At 35.5% G+C, this 18,763-nt stretch overlaps 4 protein-coding genes across 4 annotated transcripts; 2 read left to right on the forward strand and 2 right to left on the reverse strand.

Annotated features, from left to right (window-relative positions):
- The first annotated feature begins 21 nt into the window (after positions 1-21).
- LOC140052242 (uncharacterized) lies at positions 22-4,903 on the forward strand. The gene is made up of 11 exons (XM_072097711.1): positions 22-205; positions 719-1,474; positions 1,569-1,643; positions 1,774-1,821; positions 2,015-2,185; positions 2,606-2,817; positions 2,948-3,086; positions 3,293-3,408; positions 3,560-3,749; positions 4,555-4,611; positions 4,708-4,903. Exons 1-11 carry the CDS (start codon positions 35-37, stop codon positions 4,816-4,818), a joined length of 2,046 nt encoding a protein of 681 aa, XP_071953812.1. The 5' UTR covers positions 22-34; the 3' UTR covers positions 4,819-4,903.
- A 366-nt stretch (positions 4,904-5,269) lies between these two features.
- Positions 5,270-9,465, reverse strand: LOC140045516 (SPRY domain-containing SOCS box protein 3-like). The gene is made up of 4 exons (XM_072090458.1): positions 8,988-9,465; positions 7,890-8,077; positions 7,483-7,717; positions 5,270-6,749 (listed from the first exon to the last, which is right to left on the reverse strand). The coding sequence occupies exons 1-4, from the start codon at positions 9,358-9,360 to the stop codon at positions 6,406-6,408; spliced, it is 1,140 nt and encodes a 379-aa protein (XP_071946559.1). The 5' UTR covers positions 9,361-9,465; the 3' UTR covers positions 5,270-6,405.
- An 861-nt stretch (positions 9,466-10,326) lies between these two features.
- On the forward strand, positions 10,327-12,253 carry LOC140045523 (uncharacterized). Its single transcript, XM_072090470.1, has 3 exons — positions 10,327-10,811; positions 11,080-11,130; positions 11,490-12,253. The coding sequence occupies exons 1-3, from the start codon at positions 10,638-10,640 to the stop codon at positions 11,640-11,642; spliced, it is 378 nt and encodes a 125-aa protein (XP_071946571.1). The 5' UTR covers positions 10,327-10,637; the 3' UTR covers positions 11,643-12,253.
- A 622-nt stretch (positions 12,254-12,875) lies between these two features.
- LOC140051046 (uncharacterized) lies at positions 12,876-14,592 on the reverse strand. The gene has a single exon (XM_072096123.1). The coding sequence runs from the start codon at positions 14,551-14,553 to the stop codon at positions 13,333-13,335; it is 1,221 nt and encodes a 406-aa protein (XP_071952224.1). The 5' UTR covers positions 14,554-14,592; the 3' UTR covers positions 12,876-13,332.
- Positions 14,593-18,763: the final 4,171 nt, after the last annotated feature.

Here is an 18,763-nt window from a genome sequence, read left to right on the forward strand (position 1 = left end):
CAGTTTTATTTGACACCGCTTTCATCCATCATCCATGTGTGTGTGTTGTTGTTCACAGAAAATGGCATTTCTGAATAATTCTTTAAAAGAACAGGTGGAGCAAGTTTACCATGTTTGCCCAGACGTTTCAAAAGATGACATTAGACGTGACCTGTCTATTACGTCTAATGTTGAAGAAACAATCAACAGGATATTTGATGGGAATGTAAGTTTAGTTTTTACTAAACTGTTATGCTAGCTAGAGAGTGACACTACTTTAGCCTAGCTACTAGGCCGTAGTATTAGCTTAGTAGTAGTCGTAGGCCCGCTCTCTGTTGGTCTGGGGCCTAGTACAAAACTTGTCTCAGAAAGTATAATAGGTAGTAGTGAGTTTATGCTCGTAATGATGGGTGCCATGTGATGTCACATAATAACAGCAAAAGAATTAATTAAATAATAATTAAGTATTATTGGCCATCATAACATAATATTAATAATAATATATATATATTTTTTTAATTGAATATTATTAATAATAAATACCACATGCTTAAATTCATGTCATCTGATTGGTTGATAGTTGGTCTATTGATAATAGTAGTTTAACTCAGGTGAACCAACTCTCAAACGGGAATTGCTGGCATGCTGTTGCAATTATTACAAATACAACCATTGTATATTGAGGGTAATAATACAGATTGTTTAGTACTGACATACTGGGATCTTTTTTTTTTATTAGTTTCTGAATGGTTTCATAGAGGAATTGCAGAAGGAAAATAATACAAGAAATATTGACAACAATTATGGAATTGATCGCGATGATGATGATGATTTGAAAGATCTTCCTGATATTAAAATTCATTCATTAAAATCAACTGAAACCAGAAAATTAAAAAGACAACTGACCGACAGAGAAACCAGTTCAGTAAAGTTTGTAAGAACTCATGCTGAATTCTCAGTAGAGAATATAGCCGTTAGTCCAACAAAGCTGAATTGTGGAAGGGGGAAAACCCCAGACAGAAGGAAAACCTCAGACAGACAAACTATCACAGTTTCAGATAACAAGTTTAAACAAAAAGATATATTAGCAAACATTGACTTAACAAGGCATCCATCGGAAATGAGTGCAGTTTATAATTCAGACCATAGAGGGAGCCCTATATCTCTTTCAAGTAGTGATGATGAATCCAATAATACAATTGAACTTTTGAATAGGATAAGAGGTCAAAGGGCAAAAGTTACTGATAATAACAATCGAGCAAATGTGTTTGACATTGCATCCATTTCCTACAAAAAACCATCCGAAGGAAATTACGAAGACTATCGGTCGTCTGAACAATTTAGTTACGAAAGCGTGGACTCCATGACCGTGTCCGATTCACAAGAAACGTTAGACAGTGTGTCCAGTGTGGTCTCATCTGTATCATCCTCGTCATCGAAATCACGGAAGAATCGGTCGGCGGAAGAAATTGCTGAACATAAGCAGGAAGCATTGGTAAGTTAATATGGTTTCCATTTCCAATAATTTATCGGAATCAATAATCTGATATTTATATTGAAGACATGACTTTGTTTTTGTTAAATTTCAGGAACGTAAAGCCCAGAAACAGAAAGAAAGGTTGGAAAAGAAGACAGAAAAGGCAAAAGAACTTGCAAAAAGAAAGGTAAATTCAAGATAATTCTGTCAAAATATCTTATTAATGTGTCTTCCACAATTAACTCTCACCAATCTATTTTCTATTCGCAGTTTCTATTCGCTCTCTTTATCCTCATTTTGAATTTTTTTTTCCGTAGGCATTGCAAGAGCTTAAAAAATCCAGTCGTCCTGAAGAATGCATGAAGGTACAGTATTTGTATATATGCATTTCAATCACTAATTCAACTCAAAGAAACAAAACTTAGATAAAGTCCTGCACCAGTAATAACTAATTAAGCAACACCTTAACCCTCATAATGAAGCACAGGCTTATCCTCATCCTGGGGATAATGACATTTTAAACTTTACAAATGTATATCTTTATGAACATTAACGTAGTATGTCACAGCACTGGTGGATCCAGCTGTACTAGAGAGCAGTGGTGGTGGTGAAGTTCTGGCTAAGCTGCAAAGCTTGGAATGTAAAACGGAACTAAGAGCACAACCAATGACAAACACAATATCTTGGACAAGAGACAACATTGACCATCAACTCATGGATGATTTACAGGTACTGGTGGTACATCTCGACGTTATCCATAGGTTTTGCCACAAGAAGGCTATTCTGTCAAGTTTTTGTAGTGGTATCATTTCATTTATTATATTATCAAGTCTTTTCTCTGCATACAGTATTAATGGAACTGTCTTATTAATTGGAATGGTTCTACTTTATACAAAATCCCAATTGAGACTACTTTACGACAAAGTGTGTCATTAATAGGAATTGAACATAGTTCTTAAAACATAATATTTCTCCTTGTTGTCGCCTTTCAGTAGGAATGTCCCCTGAATAGATGTATACCAAAGGAGAGATTCTGTTGTATACAGAACCCCTTTATAGTAGTTGGCTGTAGTGTTTAAACATATATTATTTCCCCCTTAATATAGGAGTGTGCCAAATGTCTGTATTTAAATAACATCTTTCTTGCAGTTACAGAGCTTTACAACACAAACACAAGAAGACGTAATACTCATTGTTATACCAACCAGTGATTTTGTTGAAATGATCAGTAATTATCGCAAAGAAAAATCAATTGGTTGCTGCGACAGTGATGACCTTAGGTCATTTGCCCAAGAGGCAAAGAAAAAATACCCAGAAAAGACTGTTACTATGGTTACAATAGCTATGGAACGATATTTTAGGTAAGACTACTAATATATCACTTTAAAAAACAAATACTATTAAACTGTCAATAAATAAATAGAAAGCTCAGGTTTCGGCTTAAAAGGACATACCTGTTAATGTTTATTATTTCTCTCATTTTGGTATAAGACACCAAAAGACTTTACAGAATCGTAATTTCCGAGCTGCATGTCTTGGTACGGATGCGTCAACCAAGCAAACAAAGACGAAGAAAATTAAGAAAGTTGAAGACATTACAAATTGTGTAACCAGGCTGGAGGTAGAGGAGGTAATGTAACCGAGTACAATGATCAACGTGACTTTAAATCCTTCATGTTGTAATAAGTCTTCCTAGATGGCAAATAGCTCACTGTTACCCAATCCAGTTTTCTACTGTAATTCTTTGATAAACCTGTGGCTGTTAAGCTCTTATACATCTACTTTATTGAATCTTCATCCGGCAGTCATATACTTACATTTCATTTTGATTTACAGGCCTTAGTTGATCTGCAGCTGCAAGAAGGCTGCATTCTAAAAATGATAGAAACCACAACGGAGCTTGGTGATATGGTTGCTATGTACACAAAGGCTGTTGCTGAAACTCCTTTCAAGTAAACATAATGTTAACATTTTAATTCAGATTTTCTGCTTAAAATCAGATAATAAAATATTGTACTTATTTATTATGTCTCAAATTACCTATTAAGATTTCTCTTATACATACTAACCATGGATTTCGCTTCTTATTTCTCTTCTTCATAGACGAGAACGGGACAAAGCAACATTTTCTTTTCACGTTGATACCGAATGGGCCGGTGGTGTGAAGATTGGCAAAGACGGAAAAGGCTTGTTACGACTGTGGCGGCAGCAGATACAACAATTTCGTAATGTCAGCCCGGAAATTGCACAAGCAGTAGTAGCAGAGTATCCATCTCCACAGCTGTTACTGCAGGTCAAACATCTTCATCTTTATTTTGATTCCATTCAGGCTCCACCACTATTACTTTATTTCCAAGCACCTATATATAGAAAGAAAATATTATATGCCAGGCCACATTATGTTTTCAGAAATAAGTAGAACTTTATGTTTATTCAATAAATACTTACCAGCATACATGCCAGACCCAAGAAGGAAGTCATCTGCTCCAGGACGTGCTGCTAAATAAAAAATACAGTTAGATATAATAGGGAGGTTTCGCAACGCTACGATAACGAAAACGTCATACATTTATGAAACTTTTAAGCTGATCCCCATTTCATATTCGTAAAGCGTATTTGTGTTGACGAATATCACATATCATATTCGTAACTACAAAACGAGTATAGTTTTTTTATTATTTTCCACATTTTGCATTTGAATCAGGAATGATTCATGATTATAATATAATTATAGATTTATTGAAAGTAATTTACTAAAAGTAATTTGCTAAAATAACAAGTCGGTTTTGATAAATAGCAGTTTTTAAAGTGCTCACTCGCTTTTATGTTACGCTAGGCCTAGGCAGCCAAGCAACTCGTACCTGCTGCGCTTCGAATTTACCGCAGTCACATTTTTTTTTAGATCGACGGCGCCCTCGATTTTTGCAAAAACGAATACATGTGCGTGACGTATTCATTGCGTTGCGAAACCTCTCTAATTAGAACATTAGTTTTACTATTTTGATCTGCCAATGGATATACAGTACTTTAAGATTTGACTCACCTGACAAGTTTGAATGATAGATGGTTTATATTATGATTTCTGTTCTTGTTTTCAGGCTTATAGTCAATGCGACAGCCCACAAGAAGCAGAGAAGTTACTGGAAGATATCATGGTAAATATATACTGGCCACACTAGAAAATTATGTTTTTGTATCTGGTCTGTGCTCAGATACTGTACTTTAATATTGCCTCTCGTTTATTGTTACAGGTAAGGCGTGGCACTGGTGTTTTATCTCGAAGCAGGCGTGTCGGGAAGGAGTTATCGCGTCGTATCTACATTCAGATGACAAGCAGGGATAATAGTCAAATTTTACACTAACAATTTATCAGTGCATACAAAGTCATAAATTTGATGTTCATTAAAAAAAATCTTATTAATTAAAGAAAATAAATATCACATTTACATCCACAGTGATTTGAGTCTCCTTTTGAGTTTTTTTACGTCGATATTATTTAACTTGTCTTTTTTTGCGGTGCTACAGCTGGTTTAAATGCACTCTTATTGGAGACAACAATGATAGAAGTGTGGAAGGAACATAGAGGTATTATACAACTAGAGGGTCCACTAGCTGTATACTACCAGGTGTACTATCTCACCATTTTAAAAAGTCCAACATTTCCAAAACAAAACTATTGGAATTTTAGCCATATAGAAAGTAACAGTGCAGTACTGCAAACAAAGATGAAATGAGAGACAAAACAATAACAACAAAACAATTAACAGGCTATATATATGATATGATTTTAAATATATTTTATTACACAATAAATGTAACCATCTTGTGGTTGACATGTGTCAATGAAAATAAAGTGTTTGTATTATACATTAATATCCTGAAGATAAAACCTTATAATTTACCTTAAAAGTTCAATTCAAACAAAATACATTGAATTAATTGGAAAAAATAATTAACATTTCATTTTCGATGTACTGTATATACTGAAATCATTGATTGTCTATTTTCTATTTATAGATTAAGAACATTAAAAAGTTAAAAAACTTAAATTATTTACAAACTAAAATGTGCACTGTCTAATTTGATTGTATACACCGGCCTTTGAAACTGGGGATCTGATATCAACAGGGAATGGATATCATTTACAATTTTTAGGGTAAAACACAAGATGTTACAGTTAAAACATTTCTCATCTATTAAATAACTGCACTAATGATTTTGTCCATCATTAAAATAACATTGTAAGAGTTTTACCAATATTAACAATGATGAAATGATTGAAAATTGACAGCAGGAAAGGACAGACATAATTATTATGTAAAGGATACCATTTGGACACTACATCTAACCAATGGCACATTTGCATTGAGGGTGTGTCCTTGTGTTGTGTCCTAGAGGGAAGATAAGGACCAAGCAAGGAAGGCCAAAACTGTTTACATGGCAGTGAAACCTAACCTCTCAATTATGGCCACTCCTTAAATCAATTTGAGTAAAACTATTTTCCTGATTACGAAAATATAGAATTCACAGATTTTGAATAAAATTTTGAGTTTTAAAAATGTCTATATAACTCTGCTGATTGTATACATTTTTACATTTTTAGCTGATCATATTAACTGGATAATAAATTCCTATATACAAGTTAATTGAATAAATAATACATAGTACATAGTTTTTTAAAAGTTAACTTACAAATCAACAGAAAGCTAAAATCGTAACAAATTAAAATATTCCTCACTCACTCACTGTACAGCCTTGCCTCTTCCACTCAGCAGTTACGATGCAGGCCTGTCTTCACTTTTCAACCACCCTTCCCCCTCCCATCAACTTTGATATGGCCCTACCTCTCCCATCTTTCTCATCCAATTTCTCATTTTAGCATTTGTAACGCAAAAGTGTGAACTGTAAACACATACTTCCAAACCTTAACTTTGTGGTATTTCTTAAACTTATTTACTTTTTTCGCCATCTTCAGTCGAATATAATTTCCCTTTAATTGTCAATAATGTTTGTGTACCTTTATTATAGCATGGTATATTTGATGTTGGATCCACCTGACTACCTAGCAACCAGCTCAGACGATCGTTCAAGTAATTTTTAAGGCCTGGTGGGAAAGGCAGCGCAGTAAGAACGTTCTTCTCCACTGGTATGTTTTTACGTAGAACTGTGCAGCACATAAACTGTAAACTTGAGGGATACGAGACAGCTTGTACTAAGCGCATGCTTGAGCGAGCAGCGGTCGAACAAACCATTGGGTACCATGACTTTCCGACCAATCCATTTTTTGCCGTTCCTTAAAAAAATTGAATTCAAAAACATTGATGGAGCAGTTTATTATGGGAAATTTTTCAATTTTTCATCATAATCATATAGTTTTGTAAATATGTTTAAATTGAGGGTTCTGGTTAATTTTGTAAAAGTCTAGCAAACTTGTAGAACAAAACTTTGAGGTTAAGATCTAGATATCCAAGTATTTTTACTTAAAGATCAAAATGAAGGTCAAAATATTCTAAATTTAAATTGGCCATATCAAAGTAATATTAAAGTTATTCACCTTAAGTCGAAAATTCGAGCCAAAAACAACAATTTTACGTAATTAATAGCTAAATTAATTTGATTACATTTCGTCTGAATAATCGTCCCGAGCGAAAGTAAACAAAGATTTCAAACCATGAGTATACATTATGCATGATGCTAATTCAAATTAGGATTGTTTACAACTGGTCACGGATGAGAAGGTGTATTCACACAGATCGCGAGGAAGTTTTATGATTATGCATACAGAGTAGCCAAATAAGCGCTTGCATTATGAGATATGTTTTGATAGAAAAGTTATTTTTTGAACCAAAAAACGTCTGTATTTAAGTTAAATTTTTTTTTTTCGACTCATTTTTGGTGAAAATTAATAACTAATATTATGATACTTCAAAATGACCCACTTTTTTTCGAAATCTTTTTTTTTTTTTGAATTTGACAAAGGGACAATACATCTTTAAACTTAAGGTGCCCTTTTATAAATAACTCACCCAAGCGTTGGCCATTTTTATAGAAACTTAAGGTGCCCTTCCACATGTCAAGATGTACACCAATCACATCTGTCTGGCCAAACTTTCCACAAAACACATTTGTGGAACCTGCAAAATGGAACGCTCCAGTGTACGACAATCCGCAACTTTCACCGTTGTTATCATTACCCAGAAGGCTACAGAACGTCTGGCTATAATCATTGAAGTTAATTTCTTTTGTACCAATGCCAACCATCTACAAAATACCATGATCGACACTTAAATATTGTTTTTAAAATTAAATCTTGTTAATGTTACTACTTGTTTGAGGGATTGTGGGCACCTTTAAGGTATTATGGTCAACTGTTGTGATTCAAATCCTGGACTGTTTGTGCCAATAAAATAAATGAAAAACATTTTTTCCTCACCATATCCGTTCCATAAACAGAAGATACCATTTTTATCTCCCAATAATGTTGCCCTTCTCCCATTTCCATTGTCCCCCGACATGCGGCCGTTCCGCAACTATATTCCAGATGAAAATTGACTTCCCGTTCATCTAATGTCACATGACTTGCCGTTGATTTAGACTCCCTATCCCAGACCCAATCAAAACCTAGGTAAACAATATTTAAACTTTTTTATTAGATACAGTAATTAGATTCATCAAAAGGTTTTGTCACTAATATCTAAATATTGTCTAGTTATTTGTATATTTTTGCATGTATATTACACTAGTATATTTTATGTCTTTCAACCATGTTAATGGTGACGTATGGTCACTCTAGGGTGATGATGAAATAAAAAATAACATCAGCAGCCATTTGTTTATCTTTCTCTTCAATGACTCGTGCTTTTTTAGCTGTTAATTAATGTGTCTGTCTCTTATTATTGTTTGAAGGGTGGACAGTGCAATATTTGTTAGGCTTATTGTCATCCTTTCAATATTTCTGTATTTTTAGGTTTTTAGTAATTCCATGCTTGTTTTGCTTGACCATTCATTAACCAATTTGCTTTGACCATGGAAATTCTTATATAATTGGAACTCTGCCAGGTGACCTTACAATTAGAAATCAATAGGTAAAATGACCTTCACCTACTACCTAAGTAAAAGTTACTTTCTATTGTTTATTTACCAGTACCAGCTATTATTCAAAGTTTAATCATTTACAATAATATAACGTAATAATAGACAAGAATATATTATGGAGCTTCAATATTTATAATACTAATAACCACTCTCTAGCCTACCAACTGTTTTGTTATGTAAATTATACTATTTATTCGGTATTTATACTATTATTACTTATTATTAGACCTACCTACTCTATAGAGGCTAAATCGTAATGTGTGTAGTTATCCGTGTAGTAATAGTATTATTACCTAGCTAAAAAATATGCCTACAGTAGCTAGTCTAAGGATCATATTAATATTATAGGGTAGGCCATCCATAGCCCATAGTTTTCCTACTGAAAAATATGCCTACAGTAGAAAAAAAAATCCACACAAAAAAATTTTTTTCTTACTTCTTTTTGCTTCATCTTCTATCGCTGCAAGATCAGAAGTTGTTGCTTCATTTTCTTCTGGATTATGTGAAGTTTTGGCTGTAAAATAACAACGTAAACTCCTTCTACTCATCTCCCCCTCATTTTCATCACTGTCAGAGTTACTATCCCTGCCAGGGCTAGGCCTATGACAGCGTTCGAGTCGTCGTCGTTCCATCCTCCCTCTTCTTGCGGTGCTGGTGGCCGCTGAACATTCCAAATCATCATCTTCCTCCTCGTGGCCTAGCCCTGGGTTTCTCTGTTGTCCGTCTCGATTTCTGGAAAACGAGACTTCTGTTTGAGACTCGACCTTTTGGCATTTCGTGGTATCTCTATCAGTCTTTTTGTCAGCCATTACGGAGTTCCTCTTCAAAATTCAAACATATTTATTGAACTTTCATTCACAAAAATCAACAAAACAAACAAAACGCATTTCATAATTCTTCATCCATCAAAAAAGTAAAAGTGCGCCCTCTATAAAAAATATATTCACACAATGTCGTTTTGATAATTCATCCAAAGAAATTAAATTATCTTATTAGTTTTTCTTTACTTATTTAAATTACATGCCCATTCATATAGTGAGTAATCTTTGGTATCCTCATCTTCATCCTAATTACATGCCCATTCATATAGTCAGTAATCTTTGGTATCCTCATCTTCATCCTAATTACATGCCCATTCATATAGTCAGTAATCTTTGGTATCCTCATCTTCATCCTAATTACATGCCCATTCATATAGTCAGTAATCTTTGGTATCCTCATCTTCATCCTAATTACATGCCCATTCATATAGTCAGTAATCTTTGGTATCCTCATCTTCATCCTAATTACATGCCCATTCATATAGTCAGTAATCTTTGGTATCCTCATCTTCATCCTCTCTATCCTATTTTTCTCCGCGACCAAAGCTGTACGCGTTTTCCATAGCAATTTTCTTTAAAACATGCATGCCGCACTAATGAGTAGTAGTAGACAAGTAACACAATTATTACTTCAGTTATACTAAAAGTTCAATATAAATAAGTTTTCCTCTAACAAAAGATTGAGCATTATTGAACTTATTCTTTGAAGTAAGATGATGGTATGGTCTGGTTATTTTACTAATGTTATGATTTGTTCATTAAGTTTTTTGGATAGCGATAATATGTCTCTCTACATGTTGCAATATATTTATTGGTACATAATAACGTCACATACATTGAACATTACCTTTCAGTTTTGTTTAAAAAAAAACCAAAAATGATTTAAAAAAATATAAGCATAGTTCACTATAATATCTCTATGATATAAGTCAAAGTAAAAAGTAGTGGGTAAAATTAAATAAAAAAAACAAAATAAGATTGTATGCATTTATAGCGTAACAAATAACTATTGAATTGATGGAATGATATTTTGTCAAATATAGGATTGTTATTATTGTGGGTTTGTTCTTAGTTTGACACCAGCTCTCTGTTCACTGTCCATTTAGTACCATCTTTAATCTGTTTACAATCTCTATGGAAACACAATTGAGGGCGCTACGTTTAAGTCAATTTCTTACATCCAAGACACAACTGTGTAAACTCAACATTTAATTTTACTTCATAGCTATATAGCGTCCAAATATTTATTAACTAACCAATCCACAATGGCTAAATCTATCGTCGATGCCCGCGATGTTGGCGTCGGTTCTTGCTCGGCTAGCTCCGTAGGATTAACGACGGTATCGCTACCTCAGATCGCCCACCATCCCGACTCCTGGACCAGGGTCACCACCAACAATATGCACTTAAGATCGCTACACCAGATCGATCAATTTCAGGTAAGGATAGGCTCATGCCAAGACTGAACTAAGAGAGCAAATTACATGCAGGAAAAATTAGACAAAACATTCATTATTTTCAAACAAATGTTATGGCGTGTTGAACGGCTTGTATTAAATTGTTGATTTTTGAAAAAAGGAAAACAGTTTTTAACGAGGCCGCATCCATGGAGCTGTGTCTTTAAAAGCGGTAAATTATGTTTACTGCTGACTGTTTCAATAAGTTACAATTTTAATTTGTATCAAAATATGTTTTTATTTTTCATAGGCGTGGCAAAGCGATGTACAAAGCCAAATATCCTGTATTTCTGAAAAACTGGTAAATACTTATCGTACTTTATTTTCAAAGTAGTCTTTGGTGGTTCCTTTTACCATCACTAAGATCAAGGGCGTAAAAACCCACGCAAGAAGTTTGACCAATCACAAGCGATGAATCATCCTCTGAATTGTGATTGGTTAAATGTAGGCCTACTTGCACGCAGCGGTTTTTATCAATAGAAAGTGATCAAATTCAATACTGTACAACCAAACGAACGGGTTTTTGTGCAGGAAAAAATGTATTGGAACAACGCGTCCGTACGCGAGATATTCGGGCAGGACGAGTAGGGCCTATCATACTCTACTTTAAAAATATAAAAGTAAGCCTACTGAAATTGATCATGTATTATTATTTTGTAGAGATCATCACTAGAAGAAAATCCGCATCCTAATATTAACATTTCCACATACGGTCCTGAAGAAGTCAGCTTTGAAGATAAAAGAAAACAATACACTCGCAAGACAACGCCCCAAATACAGAATGCCATAGCATTCGGCAATGGCCGAACGTAAAGAATGCCTTTCGGCAATGGACGAGTAGAATGCCATAGCATTCGGCAATGGCCGAACATAAAGAATGCCTTTCGGCAATGGACGAGTAGAATGCCAGAGCATTCGGCAATGGACGAACGTAACAGAATTGTTGTATTTCAATAACACAGAATTGTTGTTGATAAAGCTGCAGAGGTGGCATCAGAGTGCAGTGGGCGGCAAGGAATTAACATAAATGACTAAAAAGATGCAACCAAAAAAGATCATGTTTTAGCAATATAAACCTCGAGGTTGTTTATTTTTAATATTCACATAAATTTGGACATCAACAAATCGAAGAAAGTAAAATAAATATAAATTGAAATAAATCATGGAAGTCCCTGATATAGTAATATAAATATATATTAATGTTAAAACAAAATACGTTAAAATGCTGATTTGGTCGGCGGTAAGTGTATGTTCTTATCCAAAAAAAACCAGCACAATAGGCATATGCCGGTTACAAAATAAAAAAAGACACATTAGACTACATTAAGACAAGGGACGTATATTTTATGCTATTTTAAAAGAGATAAACAGGTGGTCACTAATGGGCCGTTATACTTTTAGGTAGCGATGCAGAAAACACGAATTATTCATTATATATCCGATATTCCTTACTGAATATACATTAGATGTACGTAACTGAAAATGCTAATTCTGCCGTCCGTTGAAGTTGTATTTAAGATATTATTATAATATTCTTGCCTGATTACAATAAGCACACATTTTAGCAGCATTAATTACAAATATATTTTTATCTTTAGTGTTTGTAGGGCCTAGACGTGTGGTTCCAGCAAATAAAATATATAATTATTTCAAACAATCTTGTGCTTGCTTTTTATTCATAGAGACTGCTAACACCTTTTGTAGTCAATAATTTTTCAAAATCTTCTCTTGCCTTATCAACCGACTGTCCTCTAAGATTCGATACTAATGACACTTTTCCTTTCGTTAGCTCCGGGAAAGCCGGACTACTGACAACATTCTTCGCTTTTGTAACTTGATCGTCGTCTGTTCCAGAATTTGTTTCGGATATTTGTTGTCGGGTTTTTGCTCGTTGAACGCTCTTTTCACCAACTTTCTTGCGAAGGTCTGTATAGGTTGACCGTTTTTGACCATCTGAAAAGGAGAAAAAATCTAAAAATCAGTCAACTATTATTATTAATAAAAGACGATCGCAATGCACACCACCCCACTCGTAGGCCTACACTGATGTTACCAAGGTCCGTACGCGGGGAGATAAAAACACGCACGCGTACTATCATTGATGTCACCAAGGTCCGTACGCGGGGAGATAAAAAAAAAAAACACGCACGTGTACTAACATTGATGTCACCATACGTCCGTACGCGGGGAGATAAAAAACACGCACGCGTACAAACATTGCACCAAGGTCCGTACGCAGGGCGATAACAAAACACACGCGTACTAACATTGATGTCACCAAGGTCCGTACGCGCGCAAAGAGTATACTTATTACTTATATCGCAAAGGATCTTACTTGAAAACTCACAAATTTATGGTATAAAATAAATATGAATTGAATAATAATTGCATAATTAGGCCTAATGGATTAATGAGTATTTTTTTTTTGCCAAACGTTTAACGGGTTTGTTAGGCATGATAGTTTAAATGTCGAGGATTTTAAATAAGCAACAGAAAAAAAAAATCAAAACTTACGAATATCTTTTTTTGAGTCAGTTTTCTTGTTTTTTCTATTCGCTTGTACAACTCGTTGAATACTTTCCTCTGAAAATACCAATGCTCTATCACCGGCCACCGGGTTGCCATTACAGCATTCTGCATTACACATTTCTCTATCATCTTCCACTTTTCCATGCGGGGCAGCCGTTTCTTTAGCATTTTTATGTAAAATATCGTAGCCGGGTCGGAATGAGTCGGTGAGTTGATGTTGTAAATAATCGTATAACTTACGAAGTTCTTTATATTGCAATTTGTTGTTCAGTGTTTCATCATTGTCGTCAAGATTATTGATAGAAGGCGATTTAAAAAGTTCGTTTCTGTCTCCGGTCGCCGGTTCCGGAGACGGATACTGTATCGACTTGTAAGAACTGTGCATCTTACTAATAGCTGACCCGTCTATTGTCTGATTTTCGTCGTCAAAAGTTACGTAAGAGACAGAATCATCGGAACCATACAAAGAGTCGTACTCATCATCGTCATCTGAGGCGCCAACCCGCCGTTGTCGAACAGCGTTCTGTTCTCTGTACGCTATCATATTGGATACTTTATTTGGGATGGTTGGTAAAAAAGACTGCTGTTTGGTCGTCTGAATAACCTTTTTCGGACGCATTTCCGCCCAGTCGTACGCACTACGAAATTCACGGTCGCGTACGGTTGTCGACGCGTTACCTTGATGGATTAGAATACTAGCGCTCACATCATGTCCTCCACGCATAGCTTGCATTAATGGAGTCATTCCATTGAAATTTGGAATATCCACGCTCAGAGAGTATTTCAGTAAGGCATCCACCATCCTTTTCACAGTGGCAGCACTACCAGAAGATGCAGCGTGAAAAAGAGCTGTACAGCCATTCATATCCACCTGGTTCAGGTCAAGATCCACGTCTCTGTGAGCTAGAAGGTAACTTACAAGATAGTCTTTACCGTAGATGCACGCCCATTGCAGCGCATTCCTCCCGACGACATCTGTCTGCGAAACTTTAGCGCCATATTTCAGAAGCAGTTTTACAACTTTGATCTGGTTTCGGTTGTTGTCGATGAAGACCGCTCGTATCAGCGGACCTTGTATGCAGTCGTCGACGACGGAGACACGAACGCCGGATTCGATAAGCAGACGAACTTGCCGAGGTCTACCCGCCGAGACTGCCTTAAGTATAGCGGAACTTGTACCGCTTTCTTCTAGCATGGTTAATTCTTACAGTAGAGATGATTTGAAAAAATAGTTAATTTTCAATAGACGATTAAAAAGAAGCTGTAAATATGTTTTTGCTTCTGTTGGTCAAACACAAACGTTCAGCCCTACTGTACTGTTGGTCAAGGCAAACTGTTATGCGAATATACGTGATAACAATCGAGCTAAACTCTTGTAGACAAGATAAGGTATCAACTAAACTTAGGGACGGATGTGAACATTATCAATATCTCTACACGTCCTCCTTCCAAAGTTTCGTCATTACGTCACTTTAATTGACGGAGTGACGTCACATGGAACGATGATTGACGAAATGTCAAATTAATTATCACATAATGGTTATTAAATGTTATCTTCCGCTAGTCAATGTGGATTACAAGTGTATGTTACACAAACCACTTTCAATTTAATAAAGGTTGAAGCATTCAATGATTAGGAGACTGACCTTTACCGGATAAGGTCTTTGTTCTCAGGAGGAAGAAAAGAGTTCTCTGTTTATGGCACGTCATTGTCGACATCATGCGTCCACAATGGAACATGTCCCCCGGTTTGTGGCGCACTGTGAATACCTCACAGTCGGTTTTTTCGTTACAGTGTTCAAATCAATTACTGAGATAAACTCATTAGATTTGTTGCATTAAAGATTTTATGATCAATTAAAAATCTATTTTTATTGATTTCTGTTCGGCTGTTCAGAATCGGATACTACTGCTACCTATCCTATTTTGTAACGATTAAGTATAAACAGTTACTGTAATGTTACAGATTACACAAAAGTGAATTCAGGAGAGAATTCAAGGCAGGAACAAAATAAGTCGAAAATAATTATGATCAAAGATGTAGGGCTATTATTAATAAAATCAGACTTAAAATAGGCCATGTTGTAGTTTTAATAAAGTTAATGTTTTCGATCCCAATTTTGGTCAAAGTGAACAAAAAAAACATTTAGGGGCTGTATATTATTAAGAATCAGAATCTTATTATTGTTATAATGGAGAAGGGAGGGAGGGGAATTAATGGGTTTTATTACAAGTTACCGTATGTAGATTAAGTAAGATTACCTATGTTTTTTGTCTATTTTGTGCTTTCATTTATTATATATTTTTGTTGGACGCACCTTCAAAATGTGAAGTGTGCCACTGTTACAAAAGTGAAGTTCCGAAATAATAATTAATTATTATTATAGTATTTTTTAAGGATCTTTTTGATTGACAGTGTCAAACATAGGCCTACACAATCAACAATCTACAAACAAATTGTCAAATCAAAGTGTACACAAAATACTTTACAATGCTGAAGGAGATATGACGTCACGCGATGTCAAATAAATTGTACTGTGTATTAATATTATTATTTGACTGTTAACAATAAAATGGCATTTTAAGGAACTTTTAAAACATGGTTCACGATGATATAATAATAGCATGAATGAAGAACAGAGTTTTAAATGACTTGCATCTTGGACAAGTGTGTGTTCTTCACACGGACTTCTCACCAAGTGTTTTCTGTGTGTTTAAACATTGTATAGTGAATATTAAAAGTAAACACGGAACACCCGCTATGAATTAATAAATAGGTCAATTTGGGGTGGGTGAGAGAACAAGGGAGAACAATACGCAATACGGGCTGAAGAATGGTAGCCATACCATGCAGGTGATGGGTGAGAGAAAGGGAGAACAATACGCAATACGGGCTGAAGAATGACGACTTTGAAAGTGGCTATGCTGACGACTTTGCTGTAAGCTCCTGGTCACAAGAAGAACTGCAAACCATTGTGAACATCTTGAATAAAGTTTGTCTGGAATTTGGTCTAAGAATTAGTGCCCCCAAAACAGAAACCATTATATGGAACTGGAAAGAGGAAGTTGAAGAATACCCAAGATGCATCATACAAATTGGCGGCGTACACATTAACAACGTAACACACTTTAGATACCTTGGTGTATGGGCTACCTACAATGATGTTCATATTGGAGATCAAGAAGTAAAATACAGAATCAATTCAGCCAAAGGAGCATTTGCAGAGAATAGGGCATTGCTTACCAACAGAACGATCCACCTACAAACAAGAATGATGTTTCTTAATGGTCTAGTTAGGAGTAGACTCACCTATGGTTGCCATGCTTGGAGGGCAACAGGAAGTGAAATGTCCAAACTTAGCACAACATACAAAACCTTCCTAAGAAGAATGCTAGTGAATGGCTTTCAAAGAGTCTGCCCACCAAACCATGTAGACATATCCTCAGATGAAGAAACAGATGAAAACTATATAGACTGGCGTTACGTAATTGATAATGACGATCTCTACAAAATTACTGGCTGTCAACCGCTAGAAGAATATGTCTACAAGCAACAATTCAACTGGATCGGACATGTAATTAGAAAAGAAAATGAAGATCCTACAAAAATTCTTACTTTTCACACAACACAAAGTAAACGAAGAGGTCGGAAGATACCATCAGTACTTGATAGAGTTGTACAACAAAGTCAACTTACTAGATGCAACTTCATTAGAGCCTGCTTCAACAGAAATTTATAATTCCCAGCAATGTTTTAACTGTATATATGAACTGTTTTATAAGTTGTTTTGTGACTGTGTAATTTGGTAGTAGTCACTCTCATACTGTAGGCCTACATTTAAAAGTAACACATCCAAATGCCAACTTCAAGTCAATGGCTACCAGATGTCTCTGTGAGACGGTTATTTGAACCAGTACCAGTACCAGTATACCATGCAGGTGATGGGTGAGAGAAAGGGAGAACAATACGCAATACGGGCTGAAGAATGGTAGCCATACCATGCAGGTGATGGGTGAGAGAACAAGGGAGAACAATACGCTATACGGGCTGAAGAATGGTAGCCATACCATGTAGGTGATGGGTGAGAGAACAAGGGAGAACAATACGCAATACGGGCTGAAGAATGGTAGCCATACCATGCAGGTGATGGGTGAGAGAACAAGGGAGAACAATACGCAATACGGGCTGAAGAATGGTAGCCATACCATGTAGGTGATGGGTGAGAGAACAAGGGAGAACAATACGCAATACGGGCTGAAGAATGGTAGCCATACCATGCAGGGGGTGTCACGAAAGCTCAGACCACGAAAGCTCAGACCCCCTAAGACCTAAGATCACGAAAGCTAAGACCCAACACCTAAGATTACAAATATTTATCTTTCGCACCTGCCTTGTATTTTAACTCCCAACATTTATTCTGAATACCACACCTTAGAATTGGCACTTTCATGAAAAAGAATCACATAAAAAGTAACAAATACATTTTTAAATTGATGATTTTACAGACGTTTTTCTCGCACACAAAATGACTAGCCTACACCGTACAGTAGGCCTACCCCATGGGCCATGTTCAATGTTTTTGTTTCTATGGAACGTCAAAAGAGCAAAAATTATATAGAGGGCTGAAAACTCTGTGGAGTCCATCTACAGTGTGGATGGAACAATGTAAAATTAAAATTGTAATGATAATAGTATAATCATGCAAGTACGAAGAAATAAATACTGGCAAATAAATTTTAACTTAAAAGGTTTTTTGTTTCGTTTTCTTTCTGTTTTTATACTTGTACTATTATTGTTGCTCTTTTGGCGCTCCATAGAAACAAAAACATTGAACGGGGAGCTCGAGGAGTTACATTACAGTATACAAAGAACGCGCGTACAAAGAAACACGCCTGTAAAATCATCAATTTAAAGGATTTATTTATTTGTTATGTGTTTCTCCTTCTGAAAGTACTTATAAGTCCTAATTTTAAAGTGTGGTGTTCAGGATAAAGTTAGTCAACAAATTATAATATTTGGAGTCAAAATACAAGAAAGGCAGGTGCGTAAGAAAAACATCCTCTGAAGCAACACAATGGAGTAAATATATACCAACAAACAACCCGTCAAGTTTGTTTGTTGTAAAGAAAAAATATACATTTACTCAACGGGCGAAAATAATGTGAGTTTATCTATGTTTTGCGGTAGTATTAAATTATATTTATGGTAATAAATGAAACCTACTGTGTTTAAAATTATGTATGGATAAACAAGTATTGTTTTTAAGCTGTAGTATATCTTAGTATTTGTAATCTTAGGTGTTGGGTCTTAGCTTTCGTGATCTTAGGTCTTAGGGGGTCTGAGCTTTCGTGGTCTGAGCTTTCGTGACACCCACCATGCAGGTGATGGGTGAGAGAACAAGGGA

This window comes from Antedon mediterranea, chromosome 1 (assembly GCF_964355755.1).
Source record: "Antedon mediterranea chromosome 1, ecAntMedi1.1, whole genome shotgun sequence".
In the NCBI taxonomy this organism is placed as follows: domain Eukaryota; kingdom Metazoa; phylum Echinodermata; class Crinoidea; order Comatulida; family Antedonidae; genus Antedon; species Antedon mediterranea.

What these genes read in the sequence shown, in the direction of transcription:
- LOC140045516 (XM_072090458.1), bottom strand. Translation starts at nt 9,360, where the DNA reads ATGGCTGACAAAAAGACTGATAGAGATACCACGAAATGCCAAAAGGTC. An exon ending in AGAAGATGAAGCAAAAAGAA is followed by an intron (nt 8,078 to 8,987) that starts GTAAGAAAAAAA and finishes TTGTTTACCTAG; the next exon opens with GTTTTGATTGGGTCTGGGAT. An exon ending in TAAAAATGGCCAACGCTTGG is followed by an intron (nt 6,750 to 7,482) that starts GTGAGTTATTTA and finishes AATTTTTTTAAG; the next exon opens with GAACGGCAAAAAATGGATTG.
- LOC140052242 (XM_072097711.1), top strand. Translation starts at nt 35, where the DNA reads ATGTGTGTGTGTTGTTGTTCACAGAAAATGGCATTTCTGAATAATTCT. An exon ending in ACAGGATATTTGATGGGAAT is followed by an intron (nt 206 to 718) that starts GTAAGTTTAGTT and finishes TTTTTTTATTAG; the next exon opens with TTTCTGAATGGTTTCATAGA. An exon ending in AACTCATGGATGATTTACAG is followed by an intron (nt 2,186 to 2,605) that starts GTACTGGTGGTA and finishes TCTTTCTTGCAG; the next exon opens with TTACAGAGCTTTACAACACA.
- LOC140051046 (XM_072096123.1), bottom strand. Translation starts at nt 14,553, where the DNA reads ATGCTAGAAGAAAGCGGTACAAGTTCCGCTATACTTAAGGCAGTCTCG.
- LOC140045523 (XM_072090470.1), top strand. Translation starts at nt 10,638, where the DNA reads ATGGCTAAATCTATCGTCGATGCCCGCGATGTTGGCGTCGGTTCTTGC. An exon ending in ACCAGATCGATCAATTTCAG is followed by an intron (nt 10,812 to 11,079) that starts GTAAGGATAGGC and finishes TATTTTTCATAG; the next exon opens with GCGTGGCAAAGCGATGTACA. An exon ending in CCTGTATTTCTGAAAAACTG is followed by an intron (nt 11,131 to 11,489) that starts GTAAATACTTAT and finishes ATTATTTTGTAG; the next exon opens with AGATCATCACTAGAAGAAAA.